The sequence below is a fragment of the Mercurialis annua genome, linkage group LG3 (assembly GCF_937616625.2).
Source record: "Mercurialis annua linkage group LG3, ddMerAnnu1.2, whole genome shotgun sequence".
Lineage (NCBI taxonomy): Eukaryota > Viridiplantae > Streptophyta > Magnoliopsida > Malpighiales > Euphorbiaceae > Mercurialis > Mercurialis annua.
The window spans coordinates 60,032,719-60,053,174 of record NC_065572.1 but is presented as its reverse complement, the minus strand read 5'-3'; the positions used below and the strand labels follow the sequence as shown (position 1 = coordinate 60,053,174).

The 20,456-nt window shown below is 32.6% G+C and overlaps 1 protein-coding gene and 1 long non-coding RNA gene across 2 annotated transcripts; both read right to left on the bottom strand.

Annotated features, from left to right (window-relative positions):
• Window positions 1-5,086: 5,086 nt before the first annotated feature.
• LOC126671029 (E3 ubiquitin-protein ligase RHA2A) lies at window positions 5,087-5,902 on the bottom strand. The gene has a single exon (XM_050364718.2). It carries the CDS (start codon window positions 5,850-5,852, stop codon window positions 5,337-5,339), a length of 516 nt encoding a protein of 171 aa, XP_050220675.1. The 5' UTR covers window positions 5,853-5,902; the 3' UTR covers window positions 5,087-5,336.
• A 7,556-nt stretch (window positions 5,903-13,458) lies between these two features.
• LOC130015358 (uncharacterized) lies at window positions 13,459-14,132 on the bottom strand. Its single transcript, XR_008790487.1, has 2 exons — window positions 13,784-14,132; window positions 13,459-13,664 (listed from the first exon to the last, which is right to left on the bottom strand). It is a non-coding gene; the product is annotated as an uncharacterized LOC130015358 (long non-coding RNA).
• Between the last annotated feature and the right edge of the window lie 6,324 nt (window positions 14,133-20,456).

Sequence of the window (20,456 nt, the reverse complement as noted above, 5' to 3'; positions counted from 1 at the left end):
TGTATCTTGTTTTTAATATTTTTATCTTTAAATTAAGTAAATTATCTAAAAAATTACTCTTGGGGTACAAACGAAACATAAAAATCGAAAATAGGGTACAATTGAAAATTTTCCTAGGTCGTGGTATAAATGAAAAAAAATTACAAGGTGAGTGGTTTTTAAGTAATTAGGCCTAATTATTTATTCAATTTAAAATTTTAAAAGAATTCTAAATATACCTTTTATATTGCTTCATTTTATTCCAATTTGTCATTTTACTATAAAAATTAAGTTTCCTTTCGAAATGGTTAAGGATCTGAAGTACCTTTTATGGTTCTTCGATTTTTCACTTTGAATAAGAAGGTCACTCATATAGATTTGTACCTGCTACTCATCTCTTCCTTGAACATGAAATTCATGAGTATTTATCTAGCATTCTTTAGCTTAAAAAGCATCATTGTATATTAATATCTTCCTCCTTTGGTGATAAAAGAGGTCTTATCTTGATATCCTCCTGTCAATAACATCTAATGATAGTTTTAAGCCGCATCTATAAAACTCTACAAGCTATAGTCAACAGTTGAATCAACCAATTAGTCTACATTGACTAGTAGATATTTATTTTTGAGGCATACCTTATTCAGGTATGTGCAATCAACACACGTCCTATTATTTTTGTTCGCCTTCTTCACAATCACTATGTTTGCCCCTATCATGGATAGTGTACTTCTCTTATGAACCCGACTTTACTTAGTTTTGTCCACCTCGTTTGTAATGTTTTTTGTTTTTTGGAAAGAATATCCTCTTTTTCTGCTTGACTGCTATTGGGCTCCTCAATATGTTAAATTTATGTGTAATGATATATGGATCAATGCCTACAATTTCTGAAGCCTTACTCGTGAATGTTCCCTCGTTTTTCCTTAGGACCACCTCAATGCCAACTTGTATTTCTAGTGCTAAGTTTTTAAGTATCAGTTGTTGTATTTTCCCATCTAATTTGTTTTAACTTTCCTCAAAATCAATATTTTTTCAATCGACATCACCTCGTGGTATCATTGACGGTCAAGCTGTAGTATTTTTTCAAACAGCTTCTTAGTCTTCTCGGACTAGTACTGGGTATCTCCATGGTGAGAGCTCTTTTACTGATGACATCTATCGAATCATGGAAGAACCGCCTTCCTATAATGGTATTATAAGAAAATTTCATTCCCACTATGTTGAAATAGTGTCACTAGCTTTTTGGTTGGTCTTTTCACTAGTCCCACTTGTTGAAATATGCATAGAATTTATTTGTATTAGGACTATATTTGTGGAGTATTTGGGTGGAAGATAATTTTGTTATCATTGGCTAATTATGATGTATAGTACAATTAGGATTAATACTCCTGATGTCATATGGATTATTTATTCACTATAACAATCCTACCTTATTCATTTTTTTAGAATCGAACACACAATGTAGATATTGATATTAATAAGGGAACAAGGAAAGTGCGTGTGATGTAAGAAATATAATTTAATCCTAACACTTGGGTTACTTCTTATGTAGAGTTAAACACTCTGTGAGTTTTTCTTCTAAGAGCACATTTACAAGCGTGTGGAAAATTGTGCAGAAATTGACACAGAATTTTTTATGGAGAGGGATGGAAACACAATCAAGAGAAAAGAGGATGAATGTTTGAAGAAGTTAAGTTTGTTCTTGGCCTTCATGTGGAATGGTTTCTTTCTAATTTAGTTTGAATATATTTATTATCATGGGCAGCTAAATGCTTTTAAGTTAACATTCCTTAACACATTTACAGTATTTATTCATAGATTGATTATGCCTTGTGGATTTTAGTGTTTTCGTATTAATTGGAACTTTGATCAATTTTACTTAATTATTTGTGTTATGTTATTGATCGAAAATAATAGCATTATAGATATAAATCATTTGATAATTGATTATTAATGAGGCATCTTGATAATTGATTCAAAATCCGTAAACTTGTTTTATATTTCAATTTAGATTTAATTATAAATTTTAATTAATTGAACGAAAGTGATTAACTAAATTTTTAATTGAATTAAATTGGATTTGGTCAATTAGTGCTTGACAACGGTTAATCAATGCTTTTAGATAATTAAGATCTTTACAAATTAATTCATTAATTATATATGTGATTTTGTGATGAATTTTAATACTCATTTTTATCATTATTGTTATTATTCTTTTTTAATTAATTTATATTTTATGCAATTACATTAGTTAATTTAGTTAGCTAATTCAACTTTAACTTGACAGCCTTAATTAAAAATGATAGATAATTTTAGATTATTCCTCATGTGATCGACTTGTTTCTAACTCTTAATTACTTGTGCAATTTCCAATTTCATATACTTGCTAAAATATCAACATTTAGATGTAGTTCCTCCTGGCCTTATGCAGGCTTCATCAGCTAACAGATTCACCAGGACGCCTTCGTAGATCATTATTAATGCCTCAATCACCAAAGCATAATTTTTTTATCATTCTTTCAATTTCTTTTTTCAAGTCCCAATGTTTCTTGGTGTCTTGTACGGTGCTTCTTATAAAATTTGCAAAATCTTCTAGTGTCTATTTGGCTTGCTTTCATCTTTGGCGCCTTTTCACATTTTTGGCATTTTTGTTTGATCCATATATGGACATCGCGTTATGTTCGTGGTAAGTGGTGTGTAGTGTTTTTTTTCGTATCATTAATATGGATGGTACCTCCTATTATCAGCTTGATGGGAGGACCTTTTTTCGTTCTTTGAGCGATACTTCTCTTTCGCCTTTTCTCGTGTTTTGATTTTCTAGTATTAAATTCTTTGCCTTGAATAACCATTATTCCTCCATTCAACTCAAAGTACTTTTGGACAAGACTGATAAAATTTGAGAATGTGGCTGTCTATTATTTTCGTTGTTTGAGCCAATCCATTCAATTTGAGCTCTTCTATGTTTAGCTTTTCCACCTAGTGCACAAACTATTTTTTTCGTCTTCTAAGCATGTGTAGGTCGCTTTACTTTTGGGTAATGATTATAATTCCCCCTCGTCTTTTGGGTTTTCTACTGTCGCCATTTTCTTTGGCCATTCATAAAGTACGCCCTGGTTGGATTTCGCTACTGGCATTCTCTCTGGGTGCCATATTTCTTCTAGTCTCTCTATCGTTGATTGGCCCATTACACGCATTGGTGTTTTGAGCATGTTTTCTTGGTTTTGTGTCGGGATTGCTCCGGTTTTGAGTTGTAATTTCACAATTATGCGCCAAATTTTCTCGGTTTTGGTTTTGAGTTGGAGTCACGTACTCATGCCTCTAGATTTTAATGCTTTCTAAGTGCGCTCTGGTGACATTTCTGGCCTCCTGAGCTATCTGATCTAGGTTTTTCTAGAACTCCTCTATTGTATTCATTAAGAATTTATGATATAATAGTGGAAAGGCCATTTCCGGAATGCTCCCTTCGAATCCATCGAGTGACGAAATTCGGTCAGATTAATGAATATGACCTGGTCCATTCTATGGTCAAGGGTAAGCACATTAGTATTAGATCGATACTTCAGGTTACCATAACTAGTCTGACATCCATTTGGTTGGACAATCTGACGTCAATTGGCGATGGGTGGCGACATCTGGCCAATGTTTCACTAGATGAGAGGATGTTTATCCCGTGAATGGTTGGTCTCGTTCGAAGTCATACAGAGTTTAATAAATATTTTTTCTTTTCGTAGAAAGCTTTTGATTAGTTTGGAAAAACTTTATCATAGGCAGTGCCAATAGATGGAGCTTGAACTTTTATAAGAGACCTGCAAAATATATAGGTTAGACTATTGATCGGAAAATGCTAGCTTAATGAATAATCTGACAGTAAAGTTAGTCAAGGATGAAATACTATGCAACTTAAGAGCTTTTTGTGTATTTATGAATAATGAGATGAATGAAGGCATCCTTCAATTCATGTAGTTGTAAGTTTAAGACATCTAGTAAAGTCCGAATCCTATTAGATTACTGTCCTATTTGGCAGAGGATTTCAATCCTTTTAGGATTAAGTATTGTATTTCGAAATAATAGAAAAACATTTTTAATTGCGATACGAGCCATAATAAAATATAAAGTCTTGATCCGTATAAAATAAGGTTTAGGCTAATTTTTCAAAGAATGCTTAAGGCGAATTCTTAGGGGTTAGATCATTGGAGTTAAATTCTTTAGGATTCGGTCTTCAATCCAAACCTCTTTAGAAGTATGTCCTATGATATGGATGTTTAAAGTTTAGACTTTAGAGTTCGTTATCGATCAGCACTCGATCACGTAATTAGAAAATATGAATTAATATAGAACTATATAAAATTTAAACAAATCAAATACAAATCCATTTTATATAAATGAAATTTCACCTAATTTTATAAAATTTATTTAAATCGAAAAGAGCATAACATCATTATTATCCAAACATTAGGAACATACCCTGGAAATTAGGTTGAATAAAACGTTCAATGGATATTATTTTAAGCTGAGAATTCTTTTCCCACTTTTAAATAACATGAAAAGCACATGCTTCTCTCTTCCTTTTCTCTTTACACTTTTCTTGATCATTCCCTTTAAACACTAAAATACCTTCAAAAATAATCCAACTCCACTTGTTTTATTCCTTTTTCTCTTTCTAATCACAAACTTTATTACCACCACACACTTCAATTAATTGCATACAATTCTTATGCAACTATACTCCAATGTCTAACAATCTAATTTATTTAATTAAAATAAAAATATCAAAACCTATAATTGGTTCTATAAAAAACTAAACCCATAAAATTTTCAAATATGCATCTAATATTAATCTTGATGGATTTTGAAAAGAAAAAGCGCTTATGAAAGAAAATGAATCTCAGCGTAGCGTAGCACATTATTACTAAGTGTGTATACGATTTGAGCTATACCCATTGATAACGGAAATTAGTTAGCTTGGTTAGATCTTAAAATTATTAGTTAAACCAGTCGAAATAATATGCTGTGCTGAAACTCGAAACCGAAATTTTAAAAATACAATTGGAAAGCTTAGTCATTCGGCACAATAACATTGAAATAAAAAGTTTAAATAAAGAGAATAAGATTAGAAAATGTAAAAGCAGTGTAAATTATATAGACTATGAATAGCCTTTGTACAGAGGTAACTCTCAAGAAAAATACTAAATCTAGGAAAACAATTTACAAGCAGTAAAAAAGAACTCTCGAGAGAGCTCTTAAAAAAATGGAAAATCTCAAAAAGAAAAAAAAAATAAAAAACAAATCCTAAGCAACACATATATATATAACCATAAATGTCATCACAAAAAGCATCTATATATCATCACCGTCCATCATCACCTGACAGAGGAGAACCAATTGACCAAATCAGCCCCGACACGCTGGCGCGTGGAGACAACGCGCTCATCGGAAACAAGCGGACACCGGCAGAGAGGGCAATTAAAGTTAAGATGATCAAGCCAGCCATCAAAGCAGTGCTTATGAAACACGTGTCGGCAATCAAGCTTCCGTACCTGATCACCGTCTCTCAGCTTACACAAACACACCACACAGCCCTCGTCGGCGCCTCCGCCTCGATGATTAGTAATGTACCGGTAAGAAAAAATCCGGTTGAAATTCAGCTGTTCGGAGAGCACGACGAGACCGGCGAGGCCGGACGACGAACCGAACAGATTATCGATGGGTTGATGAGACTGAGTCGAGGACGAGTTGATTAATCGGGAGAAGCCGATGGAATTGAAGAGGGAGAGTAAGAAGGAGCGGAGATGATCGATGGATTTGGCGATGATTGCTAAGAGGAGCAAGGGGATGGAGTCGGACGACACGTCGTTGAGGTGGTTTTGTAAGCCCATGGTGGGAGAGGGGAGGGGTGGGGCGGGATAGAAAGAGAAGGGGTGTGGTGGGTGTGAAAGTGTGAGTATTTATAAGAGATAAAAGAAAAGAGTGGGGTTTGGGACATTGGCTCTCATCTCGCACGCCATGTGGGGTGGGCTATCACCATTTTTGTCTCTTTTTTTTAAGATGTTTTTATTATACATTAATTCAATTTTAAATACATTTATGATATTTTTGTATAAAAATACTTAACATTCAAGTATTGCAATTCATTTACATATCCCTCTCAAATTGTTTGCATTCGTATTTATCTCTAAACTTTTTGTCTTCTTTGGATTTGGAGAGAAAAAGGTGGAATTATTTAATATTTAGTTTAAATATTGTAGAAAAATATATTATCTACGTTATTATTAATTTTTTAGAAAATCATACTGTTTTCTTTTAATGTTAAATTTTATATTTTTTTTTGTTAAATAAAAAAATAAATTATTTTATTTCACTTTTTTAATAAAAAATAGAGCTAATCTAAATTAAGTTGTTAGACATATACTAGATCAAATTAGTCTTAATTTAATTACGCTAAAAGACGACATCTCAAAAATACACTTAAAGGGTTTGGCTACTTGTGCTAGGCCAAATAGAGCTAATCCAAATTAAGTTTAAATTAAAATTAAAATTAATTATTAAAAATCATAAGATAGTTGTCAAATTGACTAACTTTTCAGTAAAATATTTTATATTAATATCTGATTAAATTTATCACTATTTTTTTCGATTAATTGTGTTACTTGATTTGACTTTAGTAAAAAAGTCTATAACTAAAATTTAATTTATATATATATATATATATATATATATATATATGTATCATAATTTATTTGTAATTAATATCAACATTAATTTAGATCAGTAAGGATTCTAATAATTATAATGTTAATGATAATTAATTTTTTATTATTAGAAAGATTTAGTGATGGATTCAGAGAGACAATTTAGTAGTATGATTTCTAACGGATATACGTGCTGTCTATGAACGACCCGTTTCTCCTGCGGAAGATAGATATTGAAACGGCAGACGAGAATATTTTGGGATTTGGATACCGAGTCCACTCTAATGCTTAAGATAGTTGGGTATTGGATGAGAATAATAAATGTATGTGAAAAAACATAAAAGAGTGAAACTGTTACCCTTGTATAGGCTTTTCCGTGTGGTCTTTCCCTTTTTTAGTGATGTGAGATTTGTGGGTTTTGTAATATTCCATAATTAATACCCTTCTTTGGTGGTCTGCATCGATTAGGTATTTATGGCTAAGTTCTCTTCAGTGCGGTATTAATGTGTGTGACATTTATATTTTTTGGATTCCGTAAGTCACCTGAATTTTAGACGTGATTTCGGATTTGGACGTATGTCCAAATTTAGAGATCATGTCTAAAATTCGGAAGAGCTTGAATTTGTGAGTTCTATTTATTCGTGTGCTCCGTTTCAGATTTCTCTAGCGCTTCTAGTTTTGGACATTCCATGCAGGGTGCTTATCCTCATATATACGTTCAGGTTTTGAAGGTACTTCGGGATTTAGATGAGTCTCTAAACCCAGAAATCACCTCCGAAACCAAAATGGACCCATGTGTCTTTTATAAGACTTCTATCATATTGCCGTTTCTTAGGTCTTAGAGATAACTTGGGATTCAGACGTTGCTCAAATCCCAAAGTTACCTCAAAGACTAAGGACAGTAATATGGTTTACATCTTTTTCTCCTTCTAGATTAACGCTTCTTTGATTTTTTGGGTAACCTAGGGTTTGGACGTTTTTCCAACGCCGAGGTTACTTCAAAAATCAGAGGGGCATTTTATCTGCTTTTTCCTTTTTCTTTACGGTTCTTCGCTTTTTCCCTGGGTCATATTTATACTTCATTTCTTCTACAATACACCTATTTACTTGCATATTGTGCTTCAGTATTTCTTGGGTGCAGATCGCCTGCCTTTAATGTTTTTTTTACGACTATTTACCCACATAGCCTCGCTTTCCATGTTTTCTTTGGGTTATACTAAATGGTGTCTTTTTATTTTTTTGTCCTTTTCTTTTCTTTCTCTCTCCATTTTATTGTTTGAGATCTTAATTTTTGAGCCGTTGTCTTTTGATTTTCTTTTTTCCTTTTCTTTTCTTCTTATAAATAGCTTTTACTAAACATTTCGTTATTTTTTTAACTTCTCTCATCTAGTTTCCTCTTATTTTTTCCTGCTTCCTTTCTTTTAGTATATTCTTTCACAAAAATAGCAACAAACATCTTCGATGCTGTGGATGAAGCTATACTTAGTGATGATGATGTAGTCATCTTGTCTCTCTCTCTCTATGCTAGAGCGTCCTTCCACTCCTTTTACTACTCGAGCGGTCTCTGGTGACAAAACTATTCCTTCTTCTACTGCCCCTGCCTCTCTTGCCTCCCTTCCCGCCATCATGCCTATTGACGTTTTCACCAGTGCACTTACTTCAGTAGTCATTGGTTTAGTAATTGTTTCTATCATTCATTTGTCTTCAACCACTTCTACTTTAGTTTTGCCTTCTGGAAAGGCGAACAAGAAACGTCCTGCTACTTCACTTTTGGATTCGGACCCTTCCCCCGAGCAGCGTGCCCGAAAAGGATGTCCCTCGTTCTCTTTTATTCACCAAAGGCAATCCTGTGGATAGTGATTTTTTTGTCCTTCCCAAGGGGGCTCCTCTGGGCGCCAGTCATGTGGGTATATATTTAACCCATTTTCTTGGGTGTCAGGTTCCTATTTCTCCTTATGACACTATTTCTAGTAAGGAGATTGCTCCTATTTTCTTTGGGGACACCTTTGTGTTTTAGACGGTGTGGGGCGGTTGGAAGGATAGTGCGCCTGCTTATCCGCCTGGGTTAATAACTATTCGGATTTGAAATGAAAAATATGTATGGGGTCTTGAAGAGGCTTCAAGATTATTCTAGGAAGTAAGGGGAAGAGATTATGCCCCTAGGGCTTCCAATGATGATTTGAAGACTGCTCCCACTTCTTTTTTGGAGAAGCATCTTGATCTTTGTGGCAAGCAGGTTGAGGAGCTTCACTAGTTTTCCCATATCAAAGATGATATCTTCGTGACTTGGAGAAAGCTGACAATAATGCGACCCTTGAGAGGAGTGAGGCCGTTGCATATAGGGAACGAGTTGATATGGCTTGTCAAGCAGTTGAGGAGCAGTTAAAGGAGACTACTGAGGTAGTTCCTTTTATATTCCAGGAGTATCGCCAGCACATTCGTTTAGCTATCCTTCAAGCTCATCTTGGGACTAATATGTCTTTTTTTGCAAGTTGATCGCTGCCAGGGTCAATGCTTGTCGGTTCTTATAGAGTAGAGGCGTTCTTTGTCTTTGCATGATGGTTCTTCGAGTTCCCTCGGTGCCGCTCATGTTGTTTTTTCTGCTTTTTCATCACTTCCAATTATCTTCCGTTGATCTTTCATCTTCCCAACCATTAAAGGGTTGTTACTTCTTCAGTTTGGTTCTTCTCCTCGGCTTCTGAAGGGTTCAACTGTTGCTTCCTTTGGGCTCCTTGTGCCTTTTACACAAGCTGCTCGTAAGTAACTTTGATGAGTGTAGTTTTTCTTCGTTATTTTTCTCTTATTCTCCTCCTTCTCTTGTTATTGTTATTTTTATGTATATATATATAGTGAAGGAGTGTGGCCCCGGTTTGTGTCGCGCATACATTATTTTCTTTAATAAGATGTTGGTTTTGTTTTATTTCCCTTGAATATTGTTTATTCTTCGAGAAATATTTTGTTATTGTTGCTTTGTGGATAATGCATTCGTTTCTTTGTTTATTTTTCTTGTGGGAGATTTTCTTCATGTATGATGGTTTCTACTTTACGAGAAATATTTCTAGTGCATTTTGGTCGTTGCCTTATGAAAAATATTATCCATATACTTTGGTCGTTGCCTTATAAGATATGTTACTCATATTGTTTGACCGTAGCCTTAGGAGAAATATTTCTCATATACTTTGGTCTTTGCCTTGTTTAAGATATATATCTCTTTTGTTGCGATTTATTTTCCTTCTAATTCTTCGTAGTTGAGGGACCTGAACTAAACATGCTCGAGGCTCATGGCCCTGGCATATCATAACTTCCTTTCTTTCAATATTTGTTTCTTGCTTTGCTACTTTTCTGAAAATACTATATATTTAATTTTGGTAACCGTTACAATGGTTATTGTTGCTACTGATTTTTTTTCTCTTTCTTGCGTTTTCTCCTTATCAATCCTTCCCTTTTCGCCTGCTTATTCCTCTGTCTTGCTTGTTTCCTCATTTATTTCTTCCATGGCCATCGTTTAACATCTTGCTGCCACCTTATGTAGCCTCCTCTTGCATTGACAATTCCTTATGCCGTTGGTATTTTCATGGTTAAGTAATGTATGCTTGTTATTGCTCCCGAGTCGTTGAGGAACGGCCTTCCTAGTATCCCATTGTATGCAAATGGAATATCAACTATGTTGAATTTGTCTTGATTTGCTTCGCTGCCTCTTCTCCTCTGCCAAATTCCAAAATCATATTTATCAAACCTTTAGGTTGAATGGGATTTCCGCCTAGGCTGACAATGGGTGTTGGAAAATGTTTAAGCTTCCCCAAATCTCCTACAATGCTCTTGTATACTTCCCAAGTCATTAGGGTGACTGTGCTTCCTTTGTCGACCAACAACTTCATCACCAAATAATTATTGATGATCCCCCCAAATACCAGTGCATCATTATGCAGTCGCTGCACGTGCATTCCATCCTCTGGTCCAAAAGTGATTGTACTCGCCGCACTTGACTCTCCTAATGCCCTTTATGCTACATGTATAATTTATGCCATTGATCTTTTCCTTATTGTTCTCAGGGTCCTCCCTCCTATTATTACATTGATGATTCCTGCTGCTTCTTTCTTCTCCTCTTCCTTTGTTTCTTTATTCGCTTGTTACTTTAGGTGTTATTTTTCTTTCTTTTTTTTGGTGTGTGAACTTCCTCAGTGATCTTGATTTTATCAGCTTCTCGTTTTTCTTCTTTAGGTCGTAACATTCTTCTATGTCATGTCTATAATCCTCGTGGAATTTGCAATGCCTGCTCTCATCCTTTGTCCCGGTTTTGTGCCCCATCCTCTAAGGCTATGTCATCAGAATCCTATTTGACCCATATTAACACGTTGGTCCTTGTAGTGTTGAGCGGGGTGAACATTTCCTTCTGTCGATGTATCTTCTATTACCGTAATCTTCGCTTGTGTACATACTTTCATTTTGCCAATGGCTGGAGTATTTGTAAGGAGAATATCAGCTGATACTTTGGTGATTGGAAAGGTAATCTCTTCGTGAGTGGGACATTTATCTCTGCGAGGAGCTTCCTTTGTTTTCTTCCTTCTTTGGTGCATCTTAGTTCTTATGTCTTCTTCCGCCATTAAAATTTATGCATTTTTGTGCTACTGCAATGACTTCCTGGTAAGTTTTTAGTTTCTTGAAACTTAGCTTATTTCCTAGCACCCCCATTCAGGTTCTTTTCTTTAGTGCATGCACCACCGTATGATTGTTCAAGTCTTCAATCCTCATTACTTTATTGTTAAACCGCTCTATGTATGCCCTCAACGTTTCTCCTTTTCTTCGTCTACATCGATATAATTCCTCTGAGCTTCTCTTGAGTGGAATGTTTATGAAGAACCTCATTATAAACTTTTGAATTAGTTGCTTTCAGGTGTTGATTTTTCCTACCTCTAGGTTGTTGAACCAACGCTGCGCCATATCTCTTAGAGTGGTGGGAAATGTCTTGTATAGTATGGGATTAGTAACGTCAAAAGGACCATCTTGTTGTAGAACTTGGTTACATGGTTATCAGGACATTTGGTCCCATCAAAGTTCGGTCTTTTGAATCTTTCGGGTTGTTTCTCTGATACGATGCTTGCGGCTAGTGGTGATTTCGCTCGTGTTAAACTTCTGGTGTTTAATGTGCTCCCTTGCTTTGCTTTCCATTGCTGATTGCATTGCCTCTTCTATTAGCCTCTGTACTTCTATTAGGTCAACTCTTTCCATTGTTATCTCCGATTGTCTTTTCACTGCTGGTCTTGGTAGAGTCTCAATTTATTCCTATTATCTGTTTGCATGGTTTAGAACTGCTCCATTTGCTTCTTGTCTGTTTATATCCTTGTCATGTCCCGTTGGTCTATTATTTCGTCACTGGTGGTTTCCTCTTCTCTCATTTCCTATTCTTGGTTTCCTTCTTGTTTTTATTATTAGAGTCCTGGACCTCAACATGCTGGTTGATTCTTCCATTACTGTGGCTATAACTGTTCGAAATTGCTTTAGCAAACTATCGATGGTCTGGTTAATCACTTTATGTAAGGTTGGTTCGGAACATTAGGCGTTCCAAACCCCTGGAAGTGAATAGGCGATGACCTTGCCGTTTGTGGTGGTTCTGCCGGCGTGTATGAGGTATCATCAGGTGTTTCTCTGACATCCTAGGTCAGTAGGGCTTTTTGTTGTTGTGGGTTTGATGGGTTTTTTTTGTTTCCGTCATTTTGGGATCTAATCACTAAAAGTTTATCGAAAACGGTGTTCCCACATACGACGCCAAATGATGGATCCAGAAAGACGGTTTAGTGTGATTTCTAATAGATCTATGTGTGGTTTATGAACGAGCCAGATCTCTTGCGGAGGACAAATATTGCAAACGACAGATAAAAAACTTTCGGCTTTGGGCGGTGAGTTCACTCTAATGCTTATGTTAGTAGGGTATTGAATGTGGGTGATAAATGTATGTGAAAGAACACAGTGGAGTAACACCGCTACCCTTTTATAGATTTTTTCGCGTGTCCTCCTTTCTTTAGCGATCTGGGATTTGTGGGTTTTGTAGTATTCCATCATTTAGTTACATCAATCTATTATAAATACACATATTTAATTTATTAATACTTTAAATTTAATTAAAAATATATAATTATATATGTATACATGTCACTAATAATTTAATAAATATATGAACTATTTTAAAAACATAATTTGAATTTTTATAATTTTAAAATTTTATAAAATTTTAGAAAAAAAATTCATATAATGCACAAAAAATTATTTTGTTGACACATTTTTTATTAAATAAATTAATATAATTAATCATAAAAAGGAATTAAAATATATTGTTTTTTCAAAAAAAATTAATTTTTATTGAATGAAGAATGATATATACAAATAGGAAATGATTCCTCAACACTGATCAATAAGTCATTTCATGATTAAATGATGAGAACTGCAAAGCAGTCATCCATAAGACCATCTCCAATTGATGACTCCCCATCTCCAAGGGAGTCACCAAAATGCATTTTAATGACTCCCTCACACTCTCTTTCATAAAAAATGGTGAAGAAATTTTTCCTTCACCATTTCACTTTTTAAATATAATAATATGGTTAATTTATATTTTAATATATATAATTTATTTGTAGTTGTATTTAATTAATTACTTACTTTTTAAATAATTTAACGAGACAATGATATAAAAATACTACATGAATAATTTTATAAAACAATAACATAAAAAACTTAAATGAATAATTTTACGAGACAATTAAAAAAATATTACATAATTAATTTTACGAGACAATAATATAAAAACATTACATAGATAATTTTACGATATAATAACCTAAAAACAAAACATACTACGACATTACATAATAAATAAATAGAACACATATTCTATCAATTATTAAATTTTTCAAAATCTTTCATGATATTCCAAACATGGTTGAATTTAAAACCCTTACTGTAGCTTGGATCTTGTATGAGTAATATTTTTACTTGGGCTAACTGCAAGTTATTAAAAATATCAAGTTAATAATTTCTAAAAAAATAAATAAATATTTAAATTAAATTTCAAGAATTTTTTTTATAAAATTAAAATATAAAATTACATTTCGAGTACTTACAATATCTTCATTCGATGCTCCACTATGATTCATTACTTCAATTTGTCTCATGCACCCATTTTATTTTCGGATTGCCTTTTCTATAGCACGAACACGAGCACCCACCGATCTAACGTTGCGTTCCTCCCAATTTTCATTTTTATCTTTGTTATACGCTTCCTCAACTCGATTCCAAAATGAAGTTGAACTTTGTTGCATACCTCTAATAGAATCTTGAGAAATCTCCATATAGACTTCACATAATCGTATATCTTCATGCACACCGTAACCGGACGTTCGAATAGACATTTTTGTAATGAAAGTAAGGCTATTAAAAATGTGAAGGTGATATTATTGATTGAAAATAAGATAGAATTTTTTTGTGGGTTGGAGAACTATAAAATCTTCTTCAATAAATAGAACAAAGTATGGATAAAGTAAAAATTAAAAGAGATAATTGTAAAAATTTATTATCATTGGATGGATATCGTAATAATATCAATCGTTAGATGAGATTCACCCTTATCTTCTTTATGGATAAAGTAAAAAACAAAATAAAAATAATTGTAAAAATTTAATACCGTTGGATGGAATTCGTAAATAAATTGATCGTTGGATAGATTTCACCCTTATCTTCATATGGATAAAGTAATCATAAAAAAAAATTGTACTTTTTTTACATTGCATGGATTTATCTTGTGATTATGAGGATTGATTTATGTTTTCGTTAATTTTAGTTTTTATATTGTGTTAATTTAAATAAATTAGTGTAATGTTTATTTTAGTTTTTTTATTGTGTTAATTTAAATAAATTAATGTAATGTTCATTTTAAATAATTTTAATATAAATTAAATTTTATATAGATATTCATAATTAAAAAAATGAATAGTAATTTATTTTTTTAAATATAAATAATACTATAATTCGGATGAATATGAGAATAAATAAGTTTGTGGGTGTAATTGGTAAAAAGTGTATAAAATGTTAAGAATTAAAAATAATTATTTTATTAAAAAGTAAAAAAATATGTTTTTTGGTGAAGAATTTGGTGATAAACATTGGAGTAAATTTGGTGAAAATTCACCAAATTAAAAAATGGTGAGGAAAAAATGGCGACTCCCCTTGGAGATGCCCTAAGGACTTTTTCAGCCACCGAATAGACCACCCAACTAAAATTTAATTTCTGAAAATTGAGAAATTAAATTAATAATATCATTTAAAATTACTCCGAAATTCATGTCATCAATATTAGAAGAATGTTTAATATATGAACTATTTTAAAAGTTATATTAGAAAGAGAGTATTTTTGAAAGAAATTGAACTCACGATCTTAACAAAATGTTAGCTAGCGTTTATACCATTTAAACTATAATTTATTGGTAAAAAAATTAATTTAGTTTGATCTAGTAGCATCGACTTCTAATAATTACTCCTTAAATTTATATTGCTATTTATTTTAAAAATTAAAAAGAGAGAGCGTTTGTAAAAGGATTTAAACTCACAATCTAACAACATTTATATTAATTGAACTATGTAGTTCATGAGTACTTTTATTGCTATTTTAATTAACGGTTTTAATAATTATTGCTTAAACTTATGTGCTGTTTTCAATTTTAATTTAGTTTTGCAGTATTATTATAATTATTATATGTGTCGATCAGTAAATTATTTATGGGTGCAATTAAATTTAAGTAGGAGCAGTAGTAGGGGATCAGCCAATTGGTATGAGAGAGTGGTTTATGTTGCAAATAACGTGGCTGATGTTTCAATGTTCTTTCAATTTAGGGATTTAATTCCCTTTCAAATTGCCTCGTGAAAATGCCATTATCAAATTCTAAACATATGTAGGTTATGCTGCCACGTTCCTTCGAAACTCATAACCGTCAATTGCTTTATATTTACATATAATTGTCCGAGGAGATATATTATTGAAATATATAAATTTTATATTACAACTCTACTTTATATGTTATCTATACTATATATAAAAGCACGGATGGGGGACAAACAAATTTACTGAATAATCCTTTTCAGTTTACTACTAAATAAAGGTTTTATAATCGTTAACTAATTAGTTATTTAATTAATCATTATTAAAATTAAAGTCCTAATTAAATTATTAACTAATTTAATATTAATTATAATAAAAAATTGATATAATTATAATAAATTTACTAATATGTTCATTGACGAGTTACGTTACGAGCCACGTGCATAGCACATGATGCGAAACTAGTCATCTAAAAATTAGATAATAATGAAAAATGGAAGCAATGAGTTGAATTGAATAACTACTATTTTTTATATGAATTAATCAAAAGAGTCTGATTGCTATAATTAAAATTTAATTTAATCGTATTTATCTTTCATCCAAATATTAAAATTAACAAAAAAAATTATAAAAAAATAACTCTAATGAAAGCATTAGCTATAATGTTTGAACTAAACTCACAATTGAGATAATTAAAGAAGAGCGAAATTGAGCGATTATTATTCGATTTTTCAGCATGTTAATCACATTTCTTATGTCTTAAAAATAGGTTTTTAAGTATTACAAAACAAAACCTTAGCCGTCTCTCTTTTTTGAAAAACCTCTCAAACTCTATCAAGTTTTTTTTTTGTTCATTTGGGAGGTGGTTTTTGGCTATTTTTAGACAAAAATCACCTTCTCAATCTCTAAAATTCCGTTTTTTTAGTTTTTTTTTATAGTTTTTATCTTTAATTTTGAATAACGTTTCTTTCTTAGCCAATTTTAGTCTGAATCTATAAATTATTTTATACCCTAGTATCTTAATTTTATTAGATGTGATCTAATCGCAATTAAGAATAGTTTATTTTTTTTATCTTAGAAGATGAAATTGTTTTTTGCGGTGCAAGCGACTTGGATCTCTGAAACAATTGGAGTCATCATCTTACGACGAATTTCACCAAATATAGATATGTTTTGCGTTAATATTGATGATATCTTTAATATTTAAGAGAATAGATATATCACATGAGATGCGATCAGAGACTTTAACGATAAAATTATAACTGCTAGTTGTAGTGGTCGTGCGATTAAAGTTAGTATTATCATAGTCAGCGAAACTAATCTAATTCCCTTTGTTTCAAAGGTTGTAATGGATGCCTTCAACAACAACTCTTTGCTTTATAATATTATCAGTTTGATAGCACATGACTACTTTAACTTAATTGAGATGTATAAATGTTATTTTAGTTACCATAGAATATCTCATGTGATAACATATGACTATTTTAGTTTATCTAATTGGTTGGGACATGTTTCTCCAGTTATCAAATTCTATGTACTGGTTGATCAACCAACTTTTGATTAATAGAACTTTTTATTTTAAAAAGAAGAAGAGCGAAATCAAAAATTTAATAGAGAGATACAATTTAATCCAAAAATATCAATACAAATAAATGATACTGATTATATTTATTACGAAAAGAGAGTTAAATCCTATAATTAATATATTTTTTATGATACTTAATGCTGAGAAAGTCCACTCATCTATCGTTACAAAGGCAGATGTAAAAAGGCCGAGGAGGGTAGGCTTACCTTCCTCAACAGAAAAATACAAAGGGTGTCGACCACCCTCCCAGCTAGAAGCTGGGAAACAAGGTGCAACTAAAAGGGAGGGAGGGGAGGGCGAGGGGTAGAATAGTTGATAATAATTTTTTTATGAATTAAAACGATTAGCAACTATATTTAAAAAAAAAATATAAAAGACAAATATTTATAGTGGTTCAGTGTAAATTCATACCCACATCCATTTTCCTTCAACTAGAGATTTTCATAAAATTTAAAATTTTGACAAATTCACTTCCAACTTAGGTCTTTCAAGGCTTAATCCAAACCAATACAAATGTTTAATCTTTTACACAAGCTAAAATTAAAAAAAAAACAACACAATCTAATTTTTTACAAGGGAAAACTAGAAACCAACAACCATCCTAATTTTTCACAAAAACATAACTACAAACTAACAAACAACAATAAATTAGTTTCAATGGCTAACTCGCAACCAATAAGGTTTAAAAGGTTTTATCACATAAGTATTGAAGTTTATTTTAAGAGTTTTGATGGAAACCGGATCCAGTGGTTCAATATTGAATCCATATGGGATCTATAAACAACCAATTGGGTCGTTCGAATCATCAATAGACCGAGCCATAAAGGATCGCCTATTGAGATAGTTGATTCGCTAAAAATAGACGACCGAGTCTCTAGGGACTAGGAGAGAACGTTAATTGCCAAGACAGTGTAAATTGCATTAAAATCTTATCTTATCCATATTTAAATCCCTTACTAAATGACTTTCTAATCAATCTAGAAGCTTCTGAAATCATCCAAAAGACTTCGGATCTGCTAGAAGACACACTAGAGAATTTTGTTTAGACTAAAATAGCGACATTGAAAGAGTCCAAGTCCAACTCGGATAAGGATAACCTCAATATAGAAATCCTAATCCTACTTTGACACTCCTAGGTTTATCCTCATTTTACTAATATAAAAGGAACACGAGATAAGCCAAATTGGACATGATTATTTACACTTGCATAAACCATCATAGAAAAATGATAACTTAAACAACAGAGCGCTTATCGAAAAACCAACGTCCGATCAGCCTTCTATCCTTTATTTTACAGGTCAACCCCGTTAAGAGGACCAACTCTGTCAGTTTCAATGCTCAAGTTAATATTTTCTCGTTGCTCTTTTTGTGCGAACCAAGAAGCAACAAAAGCAGCATTTAAAAATTGTAAAATGCTTCGGAAGTTCATATCTGCAAATTCAAAATTGGGAAAGTCCCAACGGTTCTTTTGCTGCGGTGTCAGCCCATTATCGGAACAAGATATGTTTGTTGCACTTATTTTCTAACCAACCATACGTCAGGCCCGCAAGTTATACAATTTGCATCCATGAACCATTTTGCATTAGGGTTGGCCCTCACGAACCTTCATAAATTCTTTGATCTGGAAAAGTTTGCACCCAGAAGTTTTCGGGTCATACTCGCGAATTTCGTTGTATCTCTTGAATTCCAAAGTATGACTTTTTTGCTAGAGGGGTGCTATTACTTTTCCAAGTATTTTATAATAACCTTATACGTTAAATAAAACGATTTGAACACTTCTTACTGATTGTCAGTATCAAAATTAAAGAGATACTGAATTGTTAAAGTCCAAAATTCTCTTCTTTTTTAATTTTGACAATCAACTAAAATAAATGGCTAAGAGTAAAGTGAGAGTCCAAATTAATTTTGGCCCTCTCAACTTATGCATATAATTGAAACGACTTCAAAATAAGTAAGTTATAAATAAGTTAAGTACTCTATCATTTTAGCATAAAATTAAAGATAAAATTTTAATTGAATAGTTAAGAACAAGGTAATTCTCTGCTCTTTTGTCAAATGCAAAAAGTAATTTTAGCACATAGAAATAAAGAAGCATAGTTGCAAAAGATATACACAATATATCATTTTATTAATTAATCAATAAACAAAAATACAAGACATAAAAAGGATGAAAAATGTGTTCCAAAATAACTAAAAACGTAAGGCATGAGGATTAGAAAACAAAATGAGATGAAATGATATGCAATTGAATTCTAATCATCTCCATTTCTGCTTCCCTCTCAGGCTTCTTCTTTATCCCGAAGTGGAGAAGATGCCGATGGGGGTGAGTAAAAACCCCAATAGTTGTCTATCCTTGTCCGCATGGAAGTCATGTTGACTTGCATTTTAGACATCCAATTCTCTAAATTTGTTATCCATTACAACATTTGGGTGTTTTGGCCATAGACGGCTTTAAGAAATTGTGTTCAATTCATACCCATATGAGGAGGCATATTCCATTCCATTTGATTTTTTTTCCTCATGAAACTCCTTAACACCCCGTCTACCTCTTTGTCAATATCATCTTTTTATGGTTTCTCTCTTCTTTCTTGTGTTCTTCTCTTTTGAGCAATCCGCTCAATCTCCCTTAACACATATAATTCACCTATCAAATGCTCAAAATGATCCCCAACCTCTCGCAATGTGTTGGACCGAATAAAGAAATTTCTATCCATTTTATTAAAACTCCATTCAAACATTTCATTTGATGAGTCCATGCGCTTGCCTTTTTCACAAGACATGTAACAAACGAGGGGACCCAAAGATAACTTTGTCGTTTGTCCAAATTAAACATATGGGTCAAAAAGAAGAGAGTAGAGAGAACTTCTTTTACTTCAAGGCACAATACATGAAAAATAATCTTTCTTACTCACCTTTTAATTTTTCTCATGTCTTACATTGATGGTGTAGGTGATAATCTGATGAAAAACAAAGAGTGGCATGGTCTTAATGCACTCGGGGGTGGAAGAAGTAGACTTATAGAGTCGTTTCGTGCTAATCTCCCTCCAAAATCCGTTCTTATCAAAGGAGATCTTGGTAGGACAAGTGTGATATCCTTGAGTGAACCCAAATGATTAACCTATTTTCTTGGTTGAAAGACGAAAAAGGCGGCAATTTACCTTGAACGAGATGCTAAAAAATACAATCTTTTTATCTTTCTTTTGAATGATTTGTTAGGAGATGATAAATTCTCGTGCTAAAACATCATATCCATCATGTTGCATTTATAAAAAATTCCTCCATCCAAATTCATCAACCATCTCAAAACCGTGTCCTTAACTCCATATTTTTCCAACTC